The sequence below is a fragment of the Rana temporaria genome, assembly GCF_905171775.1.
Source record: "Rana temporaria chromosome 9 unlocalized genomic scaffold, aRanTem1.1 chr9a, whole genome shotgun sequence".
Taxonomy (NCBI): Eukaryota; Metazoa; Chordata; class Amphibia; order Anura; family Ranidae; genus Rana; species Rana temporaria.
Window position 1 is genome coordinate 302,964 of NW_024404477.1, and position 19,787 is coordinate 322,750.

The window sequence follows — 19,787 nt, forward strand, 5'->3', positions numbered from 1 at the left end:
TAGAAAAACCTCCATAAGACACATAGATAATAGAAGAACCTCCATAAGACACATAGATAATAAGAGAACCTCCATAAGACACATAGATAATAGAAGAACCTCCATAAGACACACAGATAATAAGAGAACCTCCATAAGACACATAGATAATAGAAGAACCTCCATAAGACACATAGATAATAGAAGAACCTCCATAAGACACATAGATAATAAGAGAACCTCCATAAGACACATAGATAATAGAAGAACCTCCATAAGACACATAGATAATAGAAGAACCTCCATAAGACACATAGATAATAAGAGAACCTCCATAAGACACATAGATAATAGAAGAACCTCCATAAGACACATAGATAATAAGAGAACCTCCATAAGACACATAGATAATAGAAGAACCTCCATAAGACACATAGATAATAGAGGAACCTCCATAAGACACATAGATAATAGAAGAACCTCCATAAGACACATAGATAATAAGGGAACCTCCATAAGACACATAGATAATAGAAGAACCTCCATAAGACACATAGATAATAGAAGAACCTCCATAAGACACATAGATAATAGAAGAACCTCCATAAGACACATAGATAATAGAAGAACCTCCATAAGACACATAGATAATAGAAGAACCTCCATAAGACACATAGATAATAGAAGAACCTCCATAAGACACATAGATAATAGAAGAACCTCCATAAGACACATAGATAATAGAAGAACCTCCATAAGACACATAGATAATAAGAGAAACTCCATAAGACACATAGATAATAAGAGAACCTCCATAAAACACATAGATAATAGAAGAACCTCCATAAGACACATAGATAATAGAAGAACCTCCATAAGACACATAGATAATAGAAGAACCTCCATAAGACACATAGATAATAGAAGAACCTCCATAAGACACATAGATAATAGAAGAACCTCCATAAGACACACAGATAATAGAAGAACCTCCATAAGACACATAGATAATAAGAGAACCTCCATAAGACACATAGACAATAGAAGAACCTCCATAAGACACATAGATAATAGAGGAACCTCCATAAGACACATAGATAATAGAAGAACCTCCATAAGACACATAGATAATAGAAGAACCTCCATAAGACACATAGATAATAGAAGAACCTCCATAAGACACATAGATAATAGAAGAACCTCCATAAGACACATAGATAATAGAAGAACCTCCATAAGACACACAGATAATAGAAGAACCTCCATAAGACACATAGATAATAGAAGAACCTCCATAAGACACATAGATAATAGAGGAACCTCCATAAGACACATAGATAATAAGAGAACCTCCATAAGACACATAGATAATAAGAGAACCTCCATAAGACACATAGATAATAGAAGAACCTCCATAAGACACACAGATAATAAGAGAACCTCCATAAGACACATAGATAATAGAAGAACCTCCATAAGACACATAGATAATAGAAGAACCTCCATAAGACACATAGATAATAAGAGAACCTCCATAAGACACATAGATAATAGAAGAACCTCCATAAGACACATAGATAATAGAAGAACCTCCATAAGACACATAGATAATAAGAGAACCTCCATAAGACACATAGATAATAGAAGAACCTCCATAAGACACATAGATAATAAGAGAACCTCCATAAGACACATAGATAATAGAAGAACCTCCATAAGACACATAGATAATAGAGGAACCTCCATAAGACACATAGATAATAGAAGAACCTCCATAAGACACATAGATAATAAGGGAACCTCCATAAGACACATAGATAATAGAAGAACCTCCATAAGACACATAGATAATAGAAGAACCTCCATAAGACACATAGATAATAGAAGAACCTCCATAAGACACATAGATAATAGAAGAACCTCCATAAGACACATAGATAATAGAAGAACCTCCATAAGACACATAGATAATAGAAGAACCTCCATAAGACACATAGATAATAGAAGAACCTCCATAAGACACATAGATAATAAGAGAACCTCCATAAGACACATAGATAATAGAAGAACCTCCATAAGACACACAGATAATAAGAGAACCTCCATAAGACACATAGATAATAGAAGAACCTCCATAAGACACATAGATAATAGAAGAACCTCCATAAGACACATAGATAATAAGAGAACCTCCATAAGACACATAGATAATAGAAGAACCTCCATAAGACACATAGATAATAGAAGAACCTCCATAAGACACATAGATAATAAGAGAACCTCCATAAGACACATAGATAATAGAAGAACCTCCATAAGACACATAGATAATAAGAGAACCTCCATAAGACACATAGATAATAGAAGAACCTCCATAAGACACATAGATAATAGAGGAACCTCCATAAGACACATAGATAATAGAAGAACCTCCATAAGATACATAGATAATAAGGGAACCTCCATAAGACACATAGATAATAGAAGAACCTCCATAAGACACACAGATAATAGAAGAACCTCCATAAGACACATAGATAATAAGAGAACCTCCATAAGACACATAGATAATAGAAGAACCTCCATAAGACACATAGATAATAGAAGATCCTCCATAAGACACATAGATAATAGAAGAACCTCCATAAGACACATAGATAATAGAAGAACCTCCATAAGACACATAGATAATAGAAGAACCTCCATAAGACACACAGATAATAGAAGAACCTCCATAAGACACATAGATAATAAGAGAACCTCCATAAGACACATAGATAATAGAAGAACCTCCATAAGACACATAGATAATAAGAGAACCTCCATAAGACACATAGATAATAGAAGAACCTCCATAAGACACATAGATAATAGAAGAACCTCCATAAGACACATAGATAATAGAAGAACCTCCATAAGACACATAGATAATAGAAGAACCTCCATAAGACACATAGATAATAAGAGAACCTCCATAAGACACATAGATAATAGAAGATCCTCCATAAGACACATAGATAATAGAAGAACCTCCATAAGACACATAGATAATAGAAGAACCTCCATGAGACACATAGATAATAAGAGAACCTCCATAAGACACATAGATAATAGAAGAACCTCCATAAGACACATAGATCAGGGCTCAAAATTTCAAGTCCTGAGCCACTAGCCAGGCCTCAAGAGGTACTCGCCACCAGTTGCCCCACCTAATTCAAACACGCCCTCGTAGATTATCTCATGGAATGACAATGTTTTATGCAGAATCAAATTACAAAATTCAATATTACCAACAACAACTTTAACAAAATGGGACAGGGCACTGGGGGCAGACTAGAGGGACAGGGCACTGGGGGCAGACTAGAGGGACAGGGCACTGGGGGCAGACCAGAGGGACAGGGCACAGATCAGAGGGACAGGGCACTAGAACTGGGTCTCTTCCCCATTCTCTTGCTGTCTCCTCTGCAACTCCCATCCATCCTCTCTCTCTCCCATTCATCTCATCATCAGGAGCCTGTGTGTGCGGCTCCACGCTTGCATGTCCCCACTTCCCCCTTTTATTCAGGCTGGCAGAGAGGAGAGGAGCTGCAGCACAGCGGGAGGGAGTACAATCCAGCGCTGAGATCCACACAACTGCACAGCCTTTGACACCATAGCACAGCGCACACTGACAGCGCACACTGACAGCGCACAGCACACACTGACACCGCACAGCACACACTGACAGCGCACAGCGCACACTGACAGCGCACAGCGCACACTGACAGCGCACACTGACAGCGCACAGCGCACACTGACAGCGCACAGCACACATTGAGACCAGTCTGCTCACAGTGCTCAGGCTAAACTGTTGGACACTTACATAGAGCACAAGGAGAAGAAAACGGCACAAACTAGAAGGCTGCCGCTCTCATGTCAGGGCAACTTTCAGTGAGCGCTGCACCGGAGTGGTAATTTTTGCAATCCTCCACCTCACTCATTACTTTCTGCTCTCCAGCTACATTGGTCGGGGGAGGGGGGCAGGCTCAGAGAGGTCATACTGTCCCATGGCTTAATGAGAATTGTAGGGAGAGCGCCTGTGTACTGCTCTGCCTGTGCGCGGCTCACCAGACTACTTTTCCAGAGCATGCGCCTTTCCTCTTCCGCCGCCAATCTCATCGGGACTCTAAGTGTAGGTACAGATTGGAGGGAGATTGGTCATGCAGCCCTGTCATCACTCGCCCCCAGCTTAAATCCACTCGCCAAATGCTAGTAGGCGAGTGGAAATTTTGAGGGCTGACATAGATAATAGAAGAACCTCCATAAGACACATAGATAATAAGAGAACCTCCATAAGACACATAGATAATAGAAGAACCTCCATAAGACACATAGATAATAAGAGAACCTCCATAAGACACATAGATAATAAGAGAACCTCCATAAGAAACATAGATAATAGAAGAACCTCCATAAGACACATAGATAATAGAAGAACCTCCATAAGACACATAGATAATAGAAGAACCTCCATAAGACACATAGATAATAGAAGAACCTCCATAAGACACATAGATAATAGAAGAACCTCCATAAGACACATAGATAATAAGAGAACCTCCATAAGACACATAGATAATAGAAGAACCTCCATAAGACACATAGATAATAAGAGAACCTCCATAAGACACATAGATAATAGAAGAACCTCCATAAGACACATAGATAATAAGAGAACCTCCATAAGACACATAGATAATAAGAGAACCTCCATAAGACACATAGATAATAAGAGAACCTCCATAAGACACATAGATAATAAGAGAACCTCCATAAGACACATAGATAATAGAAGATCATCCATAAGACACATAGATAATAGAAGAACCTCCATAAGACACATAGATAATAAGAGAACCTCCATAAGACACATAGATAATAGAAGAACCTCCATAAGACACATAGATAATAGAAGAACCTCCATAAGACACATAGATAATAGAAGAACCTCCATAAGACACACAGATAATAGAAGATCATCCATAAGACACATAGATAATAGAAGATCCTCCATAAGACACACAGATAATAGAAGAACCTCCATAAGACACATAGATAATAGAAGAACCTCCATAAGACACATAGATAATAGAAGAACCTCCATAAGACACATAGATAATAGAAGAACCTCCATAAGACACATAGATAATAAGAGAACCTCCATAAGACACATAGATAATAGAAGAACCTCCATAAGACACATAGATAATAGAGGAACCTCCATAAGACACATAGATAATAAGAGAACCTCCATAAGACACATAGATAATAGAAGAACCTCCATAAGACACATAGATAATAGAAGAACCTCCATAAGACACATAGATAATAGAAGAACCTCCATAAGAAACATAGATAATAGAAGAACCTCCATAGGACACATATATAATAAGAGAACCTCCATAAGACACATAGATAATAAGAGAACCTCCATAAGACACATAGATAATAAGAGAACCTCCATAAGACACATAGATAATAGAAGAACCTCCATAAGACACATAGATAATAGAAGAACCTCCATAAGACACATAGATAATAGAAGAACCTCCATAAGAAACATAGATAATAGAAGAACCTCCATAGGACACATATATAATAAGAGAACCTCCATAAGAAACATAGATAATAGAAGAACCTCCATAAGACACATAGATAATAGAAGAACCTCCATAAGACACATAGATAATAGAAGATCCTCCATAAGACACATAGATAATAGAAGAACCTCCATAAGACACATAGATAATAGAAGAACCTCCATAAGACACATAGATAATAAGAGAACCTCCATAAGACACATAGATAATAGAAGAACCTCCATAAGACACATAGACAATAGAAGAACCTCCATAAGACACATAGATAATAAGAGAACCTCCATAAGACACATAGATAATAGAAGAACCTCCATAAGACACATAGATAATAGAAGAACCTCCATAAGACACATAGATAATAGAAGAACCTCCATAAGACACATAGATAATAGAAGAACCTCCATAAGACACATAGATAATAGAAGAACCTCCATAGGACACATAGATAATAGAAGAACCTCCATAGGACACATGAAATACATAATGGGGGGTGGGGGGGGGGCGACTTTAAGGAAAATGAAGCAGAATGTATGATGAGGCCATGGCTCCCAATGTCACCTGATTGGCGGTGATTGAGGTGGCCATATTTGTAGTGATCGGTGACCGATCCACATATGAGACATTCATCCTTTGATTTAAGCAGATTTTTCCCCTTGGTCGATTGAATGACCGGATCGACTTGTGTGTGGCCACCATTAGCCACCATTGGCCACCATTAGCCACCATTAGCCACCATTGGCCACCATTGGCCACCATTAGCCACCATTAGCCACCATTAGCCACCATTGGCCACCATTGGCCACCATTGGCCACCATTAGCCACCATTGGCCACCATTAGCCACCATTGGCCACCATTAGCCCCCATTAGCCACCATTGGCCACCATTAGCCACCATTAGCCACCATTAGCCACCATCAGCCACCATTAGCCACCATTAGCCACCATTGGCCACCATTAGCCACCATTGGCCACCATTAGCCACCATTGGCCACCATTAGCCACCATTGGCCACCATTAGCCACCATTAGCCACGTTGGTACAGCAAAGTACAATGGACTGTAATAAAGGAGTAATAATGACTTGGCCCATCCTCCAGCTAATCTCACATTTCATAGAAGATCGGCAAATCCCAGAACAATGGAACTTGCTTGCCTGACATTTAAAAGCCGCAACTGATTCTGGGAACCAAAATCTGTCATCCAAAGAACAAACACAATGCAGGAAACTGGAGGTGTAATCCCCGCATCACATTACCGACTAAACACCAGATTGTGAGAAGCCTCAGAAAACCAGTGTGAGGAGCCAGGTATGGGGAAGGGTGAGGGGAGCCAGGTATGGGGAAGGGTGAGGAGCCAGGTATGGGGAAGGGTAAGGAGCCAGATATGGGGAAGGGATGAGAGGAGCCAGGTATGGGGAAGGGATGTGAGGATCCAGGTATGGGGAAGAGATGTGAGGAGCCAGGTATGGGGAAGGGATGAGAGAAGCCAGGTATGGGGAAGGGATGAGAGGAGCCAGGTATGGGGAAGAGATGTGAGGAGCCAGGTATGGGGAAGGGATGAGAGGAGCCAGGTATGGGGAAGGGATGAGAGAAGCCAGGTATGGGGAAGGGTTGAGAGGAGCCAGGTATGGGGAAGGGATGTGAGGAGCCAGGTATGGGGAAGGGTGAGGAGCCAGGTATGGGGAAGGGTGAGGAGCCAGGTATGGGGAAGGGATGTGAGGAGCCAGGTATGGGGAAGGGATGAGAGGAGCCAGGTATGGGGAAGGGTGAGGAGCCAGGTATGGGGAAGGGATGAGAGGAGCCAGGTATGGGGAAGGGATGAGAGGAGCCAGGTATGGGGAAGGGATGAGAGGAGCCAGGTATGGGGAAGGGATGTGAGGAGCCAGGTATGGGGAAGGGTGAGGAGCCAGGTATGGGGAAGGGTGAGGAGCCAGGTATGGGGAAGGGATGTGAGGAGCCAGGTATGGGGAAGGGATGAGAGGAGCCAGGTATGGGGAAGGGTGAGGAGCCAGGTATGGGGAAGGGATGAGAGGAGCCAGGTATGGGGAAGGGATGAGAGGAGCCAGGTATGGGGAAGGAATGAGAGGAGCCAGGTATGGGGAAGGGTGAGGAGCCAGGTATGGGGAAGGGTGAGGAGCCAGGTATGGGGAAGGGTGAGGAGCCAGGTATGGGGAAGGGATGTGAGGAGCCAGGTATGGGGAAGGGATGAGAGGAGCCAGGTATGGGGAAGGGTGAGGAGCCAGGTATGGGGAAGGGATGAGAGGAGCCAGGTATGGGGAAGGGATGAGAGGAGCCAGGTATGGGGAAGGGATGAGAGGAGCCAGGTATGGGGAAGGGTGAGGAGCCAGGTATGGGGAAGGGTGAGGAGCCAGGTATGGGGAAGGGTGAGGAGCCAGGTATGGGGAAGGGATGTGAGGAGCCAGGTATGGGGAAGGGATGAGAGGAGCCAGGTATGGGGAAGGGTGAGGAGCCAGGTATGGGGAAGGGATGAGAGGAGCCAGGTATGGGGAAGGGATGAGAGGAGCCAGGTATGGGGAAGGGATGAGAGGAGCCAGGTATGGGGAAGGGATGAGAGGAGCCAGGTATGGGGAAGGAGTGAGAGGAGCCAGGTATGGGGAAGGGATGAGAGGAGCCAGGTATGGGGAAGGGATGTGAGGAGCCAGGTATGGGGAAGAGATGTGAGGAGCCAGGTATGGGGAAGGGTTGAGAGGAGCCAGGTATGGGGAAGGGATGAGAGGAGCCAGGTATGGGGAAGGGATGTGAGGAGCCAGGTATGGGGAAGGGATGTGAGGAGCCAGGTATGGGGAAGGGATGTGAGGAGCCAAGTATGGGGAAGGGATGAGAGGAGCCAGGTATGGGGAAGGGATGAGAGGAGCCAGGTATGGGGAAGGGATGAGAGGAGCCAGGTATGGGGAAGGGATGTGAGGAGCCAGGTATGGGGAAGGGATGTGAGGAGCCAAGTATGGGGAAGGGATGTGAGGAGCCAGGTATGGGGAAGGGATGAGAGGAGCCAGGTATGGGGAAGGGATGAGAGGAGCCAGGTATGGGGAAGGGATGAGAGGAGCCAGGTATGGGGAAGGGATGAGAGGAGCCAGGTATGGGGAAGGGGTGAGAGGAGCCAGGTATGGGGAAGGGATGAGAGGAGCCAGGTATGGGGAAGGGATGTGAGGAGCCAGGTATGGGGAAGGGGTGAGAGGAGCCAGGTATGGGGAAGGGTGAGGAGCCAGGTATGGGGAAGAGATGAGAGGAGCCAGGTATGGGGAAGGGATGTGAGGAGCCAGGTATGGGGAAGGGATGAGAGGAGCCAGGTATGGGGAAGGGTGAGGAGCCAGGTATGGGGAAGGGATGAGAGGAGCCAGGTATGGGGAAGGGATGAGAGGAGCCAGGTATGGGGAAGGGATGCGAGGAGCCAGGTATGGGGAAGGGATAAGAGGAGCCAGGTATGGGGAAGGGATGAGAGGAGCCAGGTATGGGGAAGGGATGAGAGGAGCCAGGTATGGGGAAGGGATGAGAGGAGCCAGGTATGGGGAAGGGTTGAGAGGAGCCAGGTATGGGGAAGGGATGAGAGGAGCCAGGTATGGGGAAGGGATGAGAGGAGCCAGGTATGGGGAAGGGTTGAGAGGAGCCAGGTATGGGGAAGGGTGAGGAGCCAGGTATGGGGAAGAGATGTGAGGAGCCAGGTATGGGGAAGGGATGAGAGGAGCCAGGTATGGGGAAGGGATGTGAGGAGCCAGGTATGGGGAAGGGATGTGAGGAGCCAGGTATGGGGAAGGGATGAGAGGAGCCAGGTATGGGGAAGAGATGTGAGGAGCCAGGTATGGGGAAGGGTGAGGAGCCAGGTATGGGGAAGGGATGAGAGGAGCCAGGTATGGGGAAGGGATGTGAGGAGCCAGGTATGGGGAAGGTGAGGAGCCAGGTATGGGGAAGGTAAGGATCCAGGTATGGGGGAGGTGCGGATCCAGGTATGGGGAAGGTATATAAGGATCCAGGTATGGGGAAGGTGCGGATCCAGGTATGGGGAAGGAAAGGAGCCAGGTGTGGGGAAGGGAAGGATCCAGGTATGGGGAAGGTAAGGATCCAGGTATGGGGAAGGTAAGGATCCAGGTATGGGGAAGGTATATAAGGATCCAGGTGTGGCGAAGGTAAGGATCCAGGTGTGGGGAAGGTGAGGATCAAGGTATGGGGAAGGTATATAATGATCAAGGTATGGGAAAGGTAAGGATCCAGGTATGGGGAAGGTAAGGATCCAGGTGTGGGGAAGGGATGGATCCAGGTGTGGGGAAGGTAAGGATCCAGGTGTGGGGAAGGTAAGGATCCAGGCGTGGGGAAGGTAAGGATGCAGGTGTGGGGAAGGGATGGATCCAGGTGTGGGGAAGGGAAGGACCCAGGTGTGGGGAAGGGAAGGATCCAGGTGTGGGGAAGGGATGGATCCAGGTGTGGGGAAGGGAAGGATCCAGGTGTGGGGAAGGGAAGGACCCAGGTGTGGGGAAGGTAAGGATCCAGGTGTGGGGAAGGTAAGGATCCAGGTGTGGGGAAGGGAAGGACCCAGGTAGGGGGAAGGTAAGGATCCAGGTGTGGGGAAGGTAAGGATCCAGGTGTGGGGAAGGTGGGGATCCAGGTGTGGGGAAGGTTAGGATCCAGGTGTGGGGAAGGGAAGGATCCAGGTGTGGGGTAGGTGGGGATCCAGGTGTGGGGAAGGTTAGGATCCAGGTGTGGGGAAGGGAAGGATCCAGGTGTGGGGAAGGTAAGGATCCAGGTATGGGGAGGGTAAGGATCCAGGTGTGGGGAAGGGAAGGATCCAGGTGTGGGGAAGGGAAGGACCCAGGTGTGGGGAAGGTAAGGATCCAGGTAGGGGGAAGGTAAGGATCCAGGTGTGGGGAAGGTAAGGATCCAGGTGTGGGGAAGGGAAGGACCCAGGTGTGGGGAAGGTAAGGATCCAGGTGTGGGGAAGGTAAGGATCCAGGTGTGGGGAAGGGAAGGATCCAGGTGTGGGGAAGGTAAGGATCCAGGTGTGGGGAAGGGATGGATCCAGGTGTGGGGAAGGTAAGGATCCAGGTAGAGAACGATAGGTAAGGATCCAGGTGTGGGGAAGGTAAGGATCCAGGTGTGGGGAAGGGAAGGACCCAGGTGTGGGGAAGGTAAGGATCCAGGTAGGGGGAAGGTAAGGATCCAGGTGTGGGGAAGGTAAGGATCCAGGTGTGGGGAAGGGAAGGACCCAGGTGTGGGGAAGGTAAGGATCCAGGTGTGGGGAAGGGAAGGACCCAGGTGTGGGGAAGAATCCAGGTGTGGGGAAGGTGGGGATCCAGGTGTGGGGAAGGGAAGGATCCAGGTGTGGGGAAGGGAAGGACCCAGGTGTGGGGAAGGGAATGACCCAGGTAGGGGGAAGGTAAGGATCCAGGTGTGGGGAAGGGAAGGATCCAGGTGTGGGGAAGGTGGGAATCCAGGTGTGGGAAGGTAAGGACCCAGGTATGGGGAAGGGAAGGATCCAGGTGTGGGGAAGGTGGGGATCCAGGTGTGGGGAAGGGAAGGATCCAGGTGTGGGGAAGGGAAGGATCCAGGTGTGGGGAAGGAAGGATCCAGGTGTGGGGAAGGTAAGGATCCAGGTATGGGGAAGGTAAGGATCCAGGTGTGGGGAAGGGATGGATCCAGGTGTGGGGAAGGGAAGGACCCAGGTATGGGGAAGGGAAGGTTCCAGGTGTGGGGAAGGTGGGAATCCAGGTGTGGGAAGGTAAGGACCCAGGTATGGGGAAGGGAAGGATCCAGGTGTGGGGAAGGTGGGGATCCAGGTGTGGGGAAGGGAAGGATCCAGGTGTGGGGAAGGGAAGGATCCAGGTGTGGGGAAGGAAGGATCCAGGTGTGGGGAAGGTAAGGATCCAGGTATGGGGAAGGTAAGGATCCAGGTGTGGGGAAGGGATGGATCCAGGTGTGGGGAAGGGAAGGATCCAGGTATGGGGAAGGTAAGGATCCAGGTGTGGGGAAGGGATGGATCCAGGTGTGGGGAGGGGAAGGATCCAGGTGTGGGGAAGGGAAGGATGCAGGTGTGGGGAAGGGAAGGACCCAGGTGTGGGGAAGGGAAGGATCCAGATGTGGGGAAGGGATGGATCCAGGTGTGGGGAAGGGAAGGATCCAGGTGTGGGGAAGGTAAGGATCCAGGTGTGGGGAAGGGAAGGATCCAGGTGTGGGGAAGGGAAGGACCCATGTAGGGGGAAAGTAAGGATCCAGGTGTGGGGAAAGTAAGGATCCAGGTGTGGGGAATGTAAGGATCCAGGTGTGGGGAAGGTAAGGATCCAGGTGTGGGGAAGGTAAGGATCCAGGTGTGGGGAAGGAAGGATCCAGGTGTGGGGAAGGTGGGGATCCAGGTGTGGGGAAGGGAAGGATCCAGGTGTGGGGAAGGTAAGGATCCAGGTATGGGGAAGGGATGGATCCAGGTGTGGGGAAGGTAAGGATCCAGGTGTGGGGAAGGTAAGGATCCAGGTGTGGGGAAGGGAAGGATCCAGGTGTGGGGAAGGTTAGGATCCAGGTGTGGGGAAGGTTAGGATCCAGGTGTGGGGAAGGTAAGGATCCAGGTGTGGGGAAGGTAAGGATCCAGGTGTGGGGAAGGTAAGGATCCAGGTGTGGGGAAGGGAAGGATCCAGGTGTGGGGAAGGTAAGGATCCAGGTATGGGGAAGGTTAGGATCCAGGTGTGGGGAAGGTTAGGATCCAGGTGTGGGGAAGGTTAGGATCCAGGTGTGGGGAAGGTAAGGATACAGGTGTGGGGAAGGGATGGATCCAGGTGTGGGGAAGGGAAGGACCCAGGTATGGGGAAGGGAAGGATTCAGGTGTGGGGAAGGTGGGAATCCAGGTGTGGGAAGGTAAGGACCCAGGTATGGGGAAGGGAAGGATCCAGGTGTGGGGAAGGTGGGAATCCAGGTGTGGGGAAGGGAAGGACCCAGGTAGGGGGAAGGTAAGGATCCAGGTGTGGGGAGGGGAAGGATCCAGGTGTGGGGAAGGGAAGGATCCAGGTGTGGTGAAGGGAAGGACCCAGGTGTGGGGAAGGGAAGGATCCAGGTGTGGGGAAGGTGGGAATCCAGGTGTGGGGAAGAGAAGGACCCAGGTGTGGGGAAGGTAAGGATCCAGGTGTGGGGAAGGTGGGGATCTAGGTAGGTGGAAGGTGGGAATCCAGGTGTGGGGAAGGTGGGGATCCAGGTGTGGGGAAGGGAAGGACCCAGGTGTGGGGAGGGGAAGGATCCAGGTGTGGGGAAGGGAAGGATCCAGGTGTGGGGAAGGGAAGGATCCAGGTGTGGGGAAGGGAAGGATCCAGGTGTGGTGAAGGGAAGGACCCAGGTGTGGGGAAGGTAAGGATCCAGGTGTGGGGAAGGGAAGGATCCAGGTGTGGGGAAGGGAAGGATCCAGGTGTGGTGAAGGGAAGGACCCAGGTGTGGGGAAGGTAAGGATCCAGGTGTGGGGAAGGTAAGGATCCTGGTGTGGGGAAGGTGGGAATCCAGGTGTGGGGAAGGTAAGGATCCAGGTGTGGGGAAGGTAAGGACCCAGGTAGGTGGAAGGTAAGGACCCAGGTAGGTGGAAGGTAAGGATCCAGGTGTGGGGAAGGGAAGGATCCAGGTGTGGGGAAGGGAAGGACCCAGGTATGGGGAAGGGAAGTCCCGGAGCCTTACCGAATCTGCTGTGGTCCTGCCGGGTTCCGTGGACAGTCCCGTTGGGGAAGATCTCCAGGTGGAATCCGGTCCGGCAGTAAAGTTGTCTCCTCCGGAGGATTCCCTTCAGATGGGCGAAATCTGTTGGGGTTCCCCTCTGTAGGCGCCCCTCGATCTGCCCGAGCCTCTCATTCAGGAATCCGGGGGAGTCGGCGAGGGCCACATTCCCATAAGAAGAGGAGAAGCCGTGTAAGTCCAGATCCAGAGAAGCGAGGAACCCCCCGACCTCCGCCATGTCCTCGGGGGGTGCAGTGCGGGGGAGGGGAGGGCAGTGCGGCACTTGTAGTACTTAGAGGACCATGGAGGGGGAGCGGCGGCGTGCAGTCCCTCTGTGCAGCCCCCGAGCCCTGTGCAGGGATCTCCTCCGGCTGGTCATAGCTGAGAGTGTGTGATGGGGAGAGGGAAAGTCACTTTATATACTCCCCCCCCCCTACATTATACAAGCCACGCCTCATTATTATCACCCCCCCCCACATTATACAAGCCACGCCTCTTTATTATCACCCCCCCCCGCACATTATACAAGCCACGCCTCATTATTATCACCCCCTCCCCACTTCATTATTATCACCCCCTCCCCATCTCATTATTACCCCCCTCCCTCGTTATTATCACCCCCCCTCCCCATCTCATTATACAAGCCACGCCTCATTATCACCCCCCCCCCATCTCATTATTACCCCCCCCCCATCTCATTATTACCCCCCTCCCTCCTTCTCTATCTGAGGGCAGCGGAGCCGGTGGCAAGGAGCGGAGAGAGCAGCACCCTGCGGGACGGACCTGTGCCTGGAGACTGGAGGGGGACACGGACCTGTGCCTGGAGACTGGAGGGGGGGGGGGGGACGGACCTGTGCCTGGAGACTGGAGGGGGGGGGGGGACACGGACCTGTGCCTGGAGACTGGAGGGGGGGGGGACACGGACCTGTGCCTGGAGACTGGAGGGGGAGGGGGACACGGACCTGTGCCTGGAGACTGGAGGGGGGGGGGGGACACGGACCTGTGCCTGGAGACTGGAGGGGGACACGGACCTGTGCCTGGAGACTGGAGGGGGGGGGGGACACGGACCTGTGCCTGGAGACTGGAGGGGGACACGGACCTGTGCCTGGAGACTGGAGGGGGGGGGGGGACACAGACCCGTGCCTGGAGACTGGAGGGGGACACGGACCTGTGCCTGGAGACTGGAGGGGGGGGGGGGGCACAGACCCGTGCCTGGAGACTGGAGGGGGACACGGACCTGTGCCTGGAGACTGGAGGGGGGGGGGGGGACACAGACCCGTGCCTGGAGACTGGAGGGGGGACACGGACCTGTGCCTGGAGGGGGACACGGACCTGTGCCTGGAGACTGGAGGGGGGGACACGGACCTGTGCCTGGAGGGGGACACGGACCTGTGACTGGAGGGGGGGACACGGACCTGTGCCTGGAGACTGGAGGGGGGGGGGACATCGGAGGAAAGTCTCTCTTGAAAACTGATCCGGGATTTTATGGCGATATATGAGACCCCCGGAGCTCCGTCCGCCTTTTCATGTTCACAACAGGTGCCCCCCCCCATTTCCCATCCCCCCCTCACCTCTCCCACCTCCCGCACCAAACCTCAGCTGTTAGGGGACCACTAAGGAGGCACCGCTGGAGTCCAGGAGGGACAACCTCAGGGGGGGGGGGGGTAACAATCTGAGACTGGTAATGTGTGGGGGGGGGGGGCATTTCAGAAAATTTAAATCCAAGCAGTTCTTCATTTACAAATATAAAATCTCGGGAGATTGTTGGGTGATTATTAATCTCGGGAGATTGTTGGGAGATTATTAATCTCGGGAGATTGTTGGGAGATTATTAATCTCGGGAGATTGTTGGGTGATTATTAATCTCGGGAGATTGTTGGGTGAATATTAATCTCAGGAGATTGTTGGGTGATTATTAATCTCAGGAGATTGTCGGGAGATTATTAATCTCGGGAGATTGTCGGGTGATTATTAATCTCAGGAGATTGTTGGGTGATTATTAATCTCGGGAGATTGTTGGGTGATTATTAATCTCGGGAGATTGTTGGGTGATTATTAATCTCGGGAGATTGTTGGGTGATTATTAATCTCGGGAGATTGTTGGGAGATTATTAATCTCGGGAGATTGTTGGGTGATTATTAATCTCGGGAGATTGTTGGGTGATTATTAATCTCGGGAGATTGTTGGGAGATTATTAATCTCAGGAGATTGTTGGGAGATTATTAATCTCGGGAGATTGTTGGGAGATTATTAATCTCGGGAGATTGTTGGGTGATTATTATTCTTGGGAGATTGTTGGGTGATTATTAATCTTGGGAGATTGTTGGATGATTATTAATCTTGGGAGATTGTTGGGAGATTATTAATCTCGGGAGATTGTTGGGTGATTATTAATCTCGGGAGATTGTTGGATGATTATTAATCTCGGGAGATTGTTGGGTGATTATTAATCTCGGGAGATTGTTGGGAGATTATTAATCTCGGGAGATTGTTGGGAGATTATTAATCTCGGGAGATTGTTGAGAGATTATTAATCTCGGGAGATTGTTGGGTGATTATTAATCTCAGGAGATTGTTGAGAGATTATTAATCTCGGGAGATTGTTGGGAGATTATTAATCTCGGGAGATTGTTGGGAGATTATTAATCTCAGGAGATTGTTGGGTGATTATTAATCTCGGGAGATTGTTGGGTGATTATTAATCTCGGGAGATTGTTGGGTGATTATTAATCTCGGGAGATTGTTGGGAGATTATTAATCTCGGGAGATTGTTGGATGATTATTAATCTCGGGAGATTGTTGGGTGATTATTAATCTCGGGAGATTGTTGGATGATTATTAATCTCGGGAGATTGTCGGGTGATTATTAATATCGGGAGATTGTCGGGTGATTATTAATATCGGGAGATTGTTGGGAGATTATTAATCTCGGGAGATTGTTGGGTGATTATTAATCTCGGGAGATTGTTGGGAGATTATTAATCTTGGGAGATTGTTGGGAGATTATTAATCTCAGGAGATTGTTGGGTGATTATAAATATCGGGAGATTGTTGGGAGATTATTAATCTCGGGAGATTGTTGGGTGATTATTAATCTCGGGAGATTGTTGGGAGATTATTAAACTCGGGAGATTGTCGGGAGATTGTTGGGTGATTATTAATCTCGGGAGATTGTTGGGTGATTATTAATCTCGGGAGATTGTTGGGTGATTATTAATCTCAGGAGATTGTTGGGAGATTATTAATCTCGGGAGATTGTTGGGTGATTATTAATCTCGGGAGATTGTTGGGAGATTATTAATCTCGGGAGATTGTTGGGTGATTATTAATCTCGGGAGATTGTTGGGTGATTATTAATCTCGGGAGATTGTTGGGAGATTATTAATCTCGGGAGATTGTTGGGAGATTATTAATCTCGGGAGATTGTTGGGAGATTATTAATCTCGGGAGATTGTTGGGTGATTATTAATCTCGGGAGATTGTTGGGTGATTATTAATCTCAGGAGATTGTTGGGTGATTATTAATCTCGGGAGATTGTTGGGTGATTATTATTCTCGGGAGATTGTTGGATGATTATTAATCTCGGGAGATTGTTGGGAGATTATTAATCTCAGGAGATTGTTGGGAGATTATTAATCTCGGGAGATTGTTGGGTGATTATTAATCTCTGGAGATTGTTGGGTGATTATTAATCTCGGGAGATTGTTGGATGATTATTAATCTCGGGAGATTGTTGGGAGATTATTAATCTCGGGAGATTGTTGGGAGATTATTAATCTCGGGAGATTGTTGGGAGATTATTAATATCGGGAGATTGTTGGGAGATTATTAATCTCGGGAGATTGTTGGGTGATTATTAATCTCAGGAGATTGTTGGGTGATTATTAATCTCGGGAGATTGTTGGGAGATTATTAATCTCGGGAGATTGTTGGGTGATTATTAATCTCGGGAGATTGTTGGGTGATTATTAATCTCGGGAGATTGTTGGGTGATTATTAATCTCTGGAGATTGTTGGGTGATTATTAATCTCGGGAGATTGTTGGATGATTATTAATCTCGGGAGATTGTTGGGTGATTATTAATCTTGGGAGATTGTTGGGAGATTATAAATCTCGGGAGATTGTTGGGTGATTATTAATCTCGGGAGATTGTTGGGTGATTATTAATCTCGGGAGATTGTTGGGTGATTATTAATCTCGGGAGATTGTTGGGTGATTATTAATCTCGGGAGATTGTAGGGTGATTATTAATCTCGGGAGATTGTCGGGTGATTATAAATATCGGGAGATTGTTGGGAGATTATTAATCTCGGGAGATTGTTGGGAGATTATTAATCTCGGGAGATTGTTTGGATGATTATTAATCTCAGGAGATTGTTGGGAGATTATTAATCTCGGGAGATTGTTTGGATGATTATTAATCTCGGGAGATTGTTGGGTGATTATTAATCTCTGGAGATTGTCGGGAGATTATTAATCTCGGGAAATTGTTGGGTGATTATTAATCTCGGGAGATTGTTGGGTGATTATTAATCTCGGGAGATTGTTGGGAGATTATTAATCTCGGGAGATTGTTGGGAGATTATTAATCTCGGGAGATTGTTGGGAGATTATTAATCTCGGGAGATTGTAGTGTGATTATTAATCTCGGGAGATTGTTGGGAGATTATTAATCTCAGGAGATTGTTGGGAGATTATTAATATCGGGAGATTGTTGGGTGATTATTAATCTCGGGAGATTGTTGGGTGATTATTAATCTCGGGAGATTGTTGGGTGATTATTAATCTCGGGAGATTGTTGGGTGATTATTAATCTCGGGAGATTGTTGGATGATTATTAATCTCGGGAGATTGTTGGGTGATTATTAATCTCGGGAGATTGTTGGGTGATTATTAATCTCGGGAGATTGTTGGGAGATTATTAATCTCGGGAGATTGTTGGATGATTATTAATCTCGGGAGATTGTTGGGTGATTATTAATCTCGGGAGATTGTTGGATGATTATTAATCTCGGGAGATTGTCGGGTGATTATTAATATCGGGAGATTGTCGGGTGATTATTAATATCGGGAGATTGTTGGGAGATTATTAATCTCGGGAGATTGTTGGGTGATTATTAATCTCGGGAGATTGTTGGGAGATTATTAATCTTGGGAGATTGTTGGGAGATTATTAATCTCAGGAGATTGTTGGGTGATTATAAATATCGGGAGATTGTTGGGAGATTATTAATCTCGGGAGATTGTTGGGTGATTATTAATCTCGGGAGATTGTTGGGAGATTATTAAACTCGGGAGATTGTCGGGAGATTATTAATCTCGGGAGATTGTTGGGTGATTATTAATCTCAGGAGATTGTTGGGAGATTATTAATCTCGGGAGATTGTTGGGTGATTATTAATCTCGGGAGATTGTTGGGTGATTATTAATCTCGGGAGATTGTTGGGAGATTGATTATTAATCTCGGGAGATTGTTGGGTGATTATTAATCTCGGGAGATTGTTGGGTGATTATTAATCTCAGGAGATTGTTGGGAGATTATTAATCTCGGGAGATTGTTGGATGATTATTAATATTGGGAGATTGTTGGGAGATTATTAATCTCGGGAGATTGTTGGGTGATTATTAATCTCAGGAGATTGTTGGGTGATTATTAATCTCTGGAGATTGTTGGGAGATTATTAATCTCGGGAGATTGTTGGGTGATTATTAATATTGGGAGATTGTTGGGTGATTATTAATATCGGGAGATTGTTGGGAGATTATTAATCTCGGGAGATTGTTGGGTGATTATTAATCTCGGGAGATTGTTGGATGATTATTAATCTCAGGAGATTGTTGGGTGATTATTAATCTCTGGAGATTGTTAGGTGATTATTAATCTCGGGAGATTGTTGGGTGATTATTAATCTCGGGAGATTGTTGGGAGATTATTAATCTCGGGAGATTGTTGGGAGATTATTAATCTCGGGAGATTGTTGGGTGATTATTAATCTCGGGAGATTGTTGGGAGATTATTAATCTCGGGAGATTGTTGGGTGATTATTAATCTCAGGAGATTGTTGGGTGATTATTAATCTCTGGAGATTGTTAGGTGATTACTAATCTCGGGAGATTGTTGGGTGATTATTAATCTCGGGAGATTGTTGGGTGATTATTAATCTCGGGAGATTGTTGGGTGATTATTAATCTCGGGAGATTGTTGGGTGATTATTAATCTCGGGAGATTGTTGGGTGATTATTAATCTCGGGAGATTGTTGGGAGATTATTAATCTCGGGAGATTGTTGGGAGATTATTAATCTCGGGAGATTGTTGGGTGATTATTAATCTCTGGAGATTGTTGGGTGATTATTAATCTCTGGAGATTGTTGGGAGATTATTAATTTCGGGAGATTGTTGGGTGATTATTAATTTCGGGAGATTGTTGGGTGATTATTAATCTCGGGAGATTGTTGGGTGATTATTAATCTCGGGAG

At 47.3% G+C, this 19,787-nt stretch overlaps 1 protein-coding gene across 1 annotated transcript in view; it reads right to left on the reverse strand.

The window, feature by feature from the left end:
* FGF16 (fibroblast growth factor 16) overlaps nucleotides 1-13,571 on the reverse strand; it is a 91,735-nt gene extending 78,164 nt beyond the window's left edge. The window contains exon 1 of the mRNA XM_040334401.1: nucleotides 13,271-13,571. Within this exon, the coding sequence (XP_040190335.1) occupies nucleotides 13,271-13,544 (274 nt within the window). The 5' untranslated portion in view covers nucleotides 13,545-13,571. The remainder of the gene's footprint in view (nucleotides 1-13,270) is intronic.
* Between the last annotated feature and the right edge of the window lie 6,216 nt (nucleotides 13,572-19,787).